The sequence below is a fragment of the Cyprinus carpio genome, chromosome A6 (assembly GCF_018340385.1).
Source record: "Cyprinus carpio isolate SPL01 chromosome A6, ASM1834038v1, whole genome shotgun sequence".
Taxonomy (NCBI): Eukaryota; Metazoa; Chordata; class Actinopteri; order Cypriniformes; family Cyprinidae; genus Cyprinus; species Cyprinus carpio.
In genome coordinates this window covers 23,208,560-23,214,169 of record NC_056577.1, presented here as the reverse complement: position 1 = coordinate 23,214,169, position 5,610 = coordinate 23,208,560, and the positions used below count along the sequence as shown (strand labels likewise).

Genomic DNA, 5,610 nt, shown 5'->3' with positions numbered 1-5,610 from the left:
ATTTATGAACCAAGCCTTCACCGTAGTCCGTTTCCAAAGCTGTCAGACTGACCGGGTGGAGAATGCAGTGGATAAATGCATCGTTTCTATCTCCATTTCTTTTCTATAATATCGCTGCAAAGGACGAATTTTCGGAACATCAAGCAGATTCGTTTGATGACTAAAATGAAAGGGAAACTCTAAAACAAGTTTAATCTCATCATTACACGGAGAAGAGAGAGTGTCTTCCGGAGTATTTCGGTTATCAACGCGGGATTTTGTTGTGGATACCTTGCCCGGTTCAACCTTGTGCCGCCAATGACAAGTTCAGCACCGCGTAACATCCATCTCACTTTAACACGACCACCATGGGGCTTTGGGAATCAATGAAGTGGACGGATTTCTCGTTTTCTTTTCAGTATCCGAGTCCGAGTCCATCAGAGTCTGTCGAAGCCGGTTTAACCTGTACTCACGTGTCACGTGTAACGAATTAAAATAGTTCAACATATATTTCCTGAAATCTATTCTTTCTGGACTAAGAAACCAAATTTAAAGTCTGGTAAATCCTGATATTTTATAACTCATGATAATGCACATTTCAATTCACTGCATTTGAATGAAATCCTATATTTGAATAGACACTAGTCTTTTCCCTGTTAAATAAGCCACAGTGAATTTCCATGCTGGTCCAAGCTGGTTTGGAGTTGGTCTAGAATAGATGATGGACCAGCATAACCTTGTTGTTGAGCAGCAACGTGGTCTTTTGTTGAAGCTGCTTGACCTAGGAAGGGTTTCTGGTTAAGCTTTATCCAGATGCTGGTGTCTTTTTTTCTGTCTCTTTTTTTCTATCAAGATGAACTTGAATGGTATACATTTTGACAGAAATCCAAGATGACATCAGAGGTCAGCCAAGTGTCATTGAGTGAGCTTCCCATGGACAACTGGATGGCCCATCTGCCCAGTGCACTGTGGGAAACCCCTCTCTGTTACATGGCCATTCCAGGTATTTAACCTCACAATTTCCTTTATACATCCACTAATTGCATGCAAACTGCTTTTTCTTGTTTGGCACTTTTGAATACTGAAAATTAAAATTTTAGTGGGACTTTGACTTTTTTCCTTTGTTTTTTTAATGAGTACCCACAATTCTGGACTTTTTATTGTTTCAATTTAATATTAATCCACAGTTATCTATTGAATGTGTGAATATTGTTATATTAGGAGGGTGCCTTTATTAATTAATTAGAGTGATCACATTTTTTTTTTGCTCTGTTTTGTTTTTACAGTCTGTTTATATTTCTGTTTACATTTTATTTAAGTGCCATTAGAGTTTGTGGTCATTGTGTCATTGTCTTAATTGTAGGGAGCCATAATGCCATAACCTACTGTCTGGATAGGAATGACCGCTCTCCAGTTGACCCCACTCAACCAGATATGTTGCAAAAGCTGGACAAGTACATGAAGCCCATCATAAGGCCATTTGTATACAAGTGGGCAATAGCACAGGTATGTCATCGCAGGTTGTCATCAATGAGTCATTATTCAGAAAGTGCTAAAATTAATATAATAATCGCCATAAATTTTTTTTTTTCATATATGTTTTTGCATTTTCAATTGGATTATTTGGAATTATTCTGGACAATGGTTTCACAATTCACATTTTCATTTACATACAAATAGTAAACTATCTGAGTTCATTGAAAGCTTTGTTGTCCTTCATATATTGAAATACAAAATCACTAATGCTATATCAGAAAATGCATGATCAAATTCTTTATATCCAGAAGTGTTGACTTTTTCGCATTTGAAAAAGCTCAATAATGGCTTAACATATATAAAAGCTGAAAAAAAATTATGCTGGTTATGGTATCAGATCCCTCATGAGGTTATAGACCATTTCATTTCAGCATGCATCAGCAGATTCCTGTAGAGCATGAGTCTCTGAAATCTATGAGCATGAGGGGGAATAAATTGCCGTCTGGTGTCCTGAGGAAATCAATCAAACACTCAGTGGCTTCGCTACAGTGAAAGCTCTGAAAGCACAATTAGATGAGATAGTTAGGACAAAAGTAACACTGATGGATGAGCACATTGTCCCAAATTTGTAGGTCAGATAGAGCGTTATGTCTTTACAGAAATTATTATTTCCCATTCATTGGTTTCACTAACACGGTTTGTCTCCGGCACTATCTGCACCTGCACTGTTCATGATTGTGCTTTACATTATTTATCATAGGAGTCTAGCATTAGGGAGCAGTTAGATTCTGGAGTGCGATACTGTGACCTGAGGATAGCACATCGGCCTAATGACAGCTCGAATGATCTCTACTTCTACCATGGTGTTTATACCACTATAACTGTGGAGGTAAGACACTGACTACACAGAACTATGAAAACAATTGATTAAACATTTAAAACCATTTCCCGTCTAGTCTATTTGTTGTGTAATTTGATAAGTGCAGTAGTTCTAATCTAAGTTTGATGTTTGAAGAATATACATTTTTACTTGAATCTAACCAGTTGTTTGTGTTATTTCAGATGGTATTAAAAGAGATCAGAGAGTGGTTGGATGTTCATCCAAAGGAAGTTGTCATCCTCTCATTTAGCCACTTTCTGGGCCTCAGTCAAGAGCTTCACACACTGCTTGTCTCATCTATAAAGAATGTTTTTGATTCCAAACTGTGCCCCAAAATGGTATGCATCCAGTGTTACTGTTTAATTTTAAAAAACAAATGATTGGAAGTGGCGTCAGTAACAAAATGTTTCCAATATATTACTTTTTTTTTTCGTATAAATTATGACAAATCTTGAAAAGATACTTCTGATTTTTCTGTGGAGTGTGTGACACTACGGAAATTATGGAGCCAGGGTCATCAAGTTATTGTTTCATATGAACACAATATTGCTAACTACCACAGAGAATTGTGGTTTCATATACCTTATTGGTGGGCAAATAAGTGCAAGGCCGAAGCGCTGATCGAGGAATTTGAACGTAGGAAACAAAATGGCCGACCAGGTAATCCTTAATAATATGCCATGAATTTTTTAATATACATTTTATTCATTTTTTTTTTTAATTTAATTTTATTAAAGGGATACTCCACCCCAAAATGAAAATTTTGTCATTAATCACTTATGTCGTTCCAAACCCGTAAAAGCTTCATTTGTCTTCGGAACACAATTTAAGATATTTTGGATGAAAACCGGGAGACTTGTGACTGTCCCATTGACTGCCAAGTAAATTACACTATCAAGGTCCAGAAAAGTATGAAAAGCCTCGTCATAATAGCTCTTCTGCCATCAGTGGTTCAACCGTAATGTTATGAAGAGAAAACAATACTTATTCAAATAAAAAAAAACAAAAACAATAACCAAAAACAACAATTTGTCTCCTCTGTGTCCCTGTGACAAATTGTTGAATAAAGTTGTTATTTTTGTTTTATTCACGTACAAAAAGTATTCTCGTTGCTTCATAACATTGCGGTTGAACCACTGATGGCAGATGGAGTATTCTGACGATGCTTTTCATACTTTTCTGGACCTTTACAGTGTATTTTACTTGGCAGTCTATGAGATAGTTACAAGCCTCCTGATTTTCATCCAAAATATCTTAAATTGTGTTCCGAAGACGAATGAAGCTTTTATGGGTTTGGAACGACAAAAGTGATTAATGACAAAATTTTCATTTTGGGGTGGAGTATCCCTTTAATTATTCTCTTGATAAAACTATCCTTGGAAAAGTGGAAATGTTTCCTGTAATAGTAAGCTTTTATTTTTTAATTCATTCTTGGAAAAGTGAAATTAAACATCAGTTCTCATGTGCATAATTTTCCACAGGTGGCTTCTTTGTGACTGGCATCAATCTTACTGAAGATCTGAAGTACATTTGCTCCCATCCCACAGAATCACTGAAGGATATGGTGATGTCTGCATATCCCATATTACTTAGCTGGGTCAAGCAACAGAAGCCTGGTTCTAACACCGGCTCCCTCAACATCATAGCTGGGGACTTTGTGACAGAGAGCCGGTTCATACCAACCGTCATTGCACTGAATGAAAATCTGCTCAAGAGGACCATAATAACAGAGCCTTGAGCCTCTTTTAGTCTGCACAATGTATTTAACATTTGAAGAAAGAAGTGTTTCTTGTTCTTGTGATGGTTTTTTATACTAGTCAACTTTGCACTTTTTATGAGGGTGCTTACACACTAGAGTTTATGCTGCATCAGCTCTATTCATTTCAATAGGGATGATGCATTGCAAGGATGTAGAGGAAAAACACAAGGGTTTGTGAAAATAAAGCTCCATAATGCAACCAAAAGCACTTTCCATACCCTCAAAATGGAACCTACACATTCCTGTCCGCCAAATGCTCCGTCAGAGAATGGTCTCTAGTGTGTAAGGACCCTGAGGATGATAGATCATTTTGGGTTATGGGTAGAATATTGTAATGTACTGACTTTTATGACTTGAACTTACTGTCTTAAGCTTATTTATGCAGCAATATATACCTCTGATTTTGCAAAAATGTTGATAATTTTAAAATACTTGGTTCCAAATGGATGTCATTATCAAGGTCCGGTTACCACAACTTTATGTACACAAGCACATTACAGGACACAATAAGTTCCCTGTGAGCAACAAGAGTTTGCATGAGAATTGCTGAAGTCTTCTCAGTGCAAGCCAGGATTATCAAACACTCAGGATTGATCATTCTCTACAATATACTTTTTTCTACTGTGTGGAATTGCAATAGAAATATGATTCCAATAAGTACATGTCTGCATGGTGCACAATGAAAAGCATGAAAAGACACTGGAATATTTCAGTAGTTGCACACGTTCTCTGCCATAGTAGCATGCAAGTTACGCCAGTTTAATCAAGATATCAATTTGCATTACAAACAAATATGCTTATACTAACAAAAATATCAACAGTTGAATGGCAAATAAATTATTCATATTTAATATCTGAATATGTAAATAAAACATCTGTCAATATTCATAGAATTGTGTTATGAGTTATTAATAATGAAGTCTTCTCTGGCACACAAACAAACAAGAGGGAGCAAGAATTAGCTGATGTGAAAAGTAATTCACTGCTTGTGCTATTGATTATGGAGTGTGCTGTAAGCCTTTAGTCAAACTTAACCATTGATAATGGGGGTTTTGTGTCTCTTTCCAGCTCAAAGATGACTAGTCTCAGCCTCAGACGTCTGATGCATATGGTACACAAAAGTGGAAACACTTCAGGAGTTTAGAAGTTGTCATCTGATTGGTTGAATTCTACAGGATTTCCAGGAGATGTGTTTGTCACATTCTTTAACATTCTTCCTGGAAACAACGACAAGTAACATGCATAACATGACTATTTTACTGCCATATATTTCTAAAGGGAATATCTCGCTTTCATACATATGCTCTGGTCAAACTTGATTATTTACATAATGGTTAAATCAATAATATGGAAAATGTAAGAGTGTTTACTTGATATTTTTAAATTGCTTTTAAAGGGGTCATCGGATGCTACATGCACTTTTACAAGTTGTTTGAACTGAAATATGTGTTGGCAGTGTGTGTACACAACCACCCTATAATGATAAAAATCCACCCAGTCCAGTCTGTGCTGCATG

At 36.4% G+C, this 5,610-nt stretch overlaps 1 protein-coding gene across 2 annotated transcripts; it reads left to right on the top strand.

The window, feature by feature from the left end:
* LOC109080830 (PI-PLC X domain-containing protein 1-like) lies at positions 1 to 4,994 on the top strand. 2 transcript variants are annotated; one of them, XM_042758500.1, is made up of 7 exons: positions 1 to 538; positions 862 to 982; positions 1,343 to 1,485; positions 2,216 to 2,344; positions 2,518 to 2,673; positions 2,815 to 2,995; positions 3,817 to 4,994. In XM_042758500.1, the coding sequence occupies exons 2-7, from the start codon at positions 871 to 873 to the stop codon at positions 4,071 to 4,073; spliced, it is 978 nt and encodes a 325-aa protein (XP_042614434.1). In that variant the 5' UTR covers positions 1 to 538; positions 862 to 870; the 3' UTR covers positions 4,074 to 4,994. The 2 variants fall into 2 exon arrangements, with proteins under 2 accessions (XP_042614434.1, XP_042614435.1); XM_042758501.1 differs by having other exon boundaries at positions 833 to 982.
* Positions 4,995 to 5,610: the final 616 nt, after the last annotated feature.

Coding starts and splice junctions, on each gene's coding strand:
- LOC109080830 (XM_042758500.1), top strand. CDS start 871: ATGACATCAGAGGTCAGCCAAGTGTCATTGAGTGAGCTTCCCATGGAC. Junction 2,345..2,517: donor ATACCACTATAACTGTGGAG/GTAAGACACTGA, acceptor GTGTTATTTCAG/ATGGTATTAAAAGAGATCAG. Junction 2,996..3,816: donor GAAACAAAATGGCCGACCAG/GTAATCCTTAAT, acceptor AATTTTCCACAG/GTGGCTTCTTTGTGACTGGC.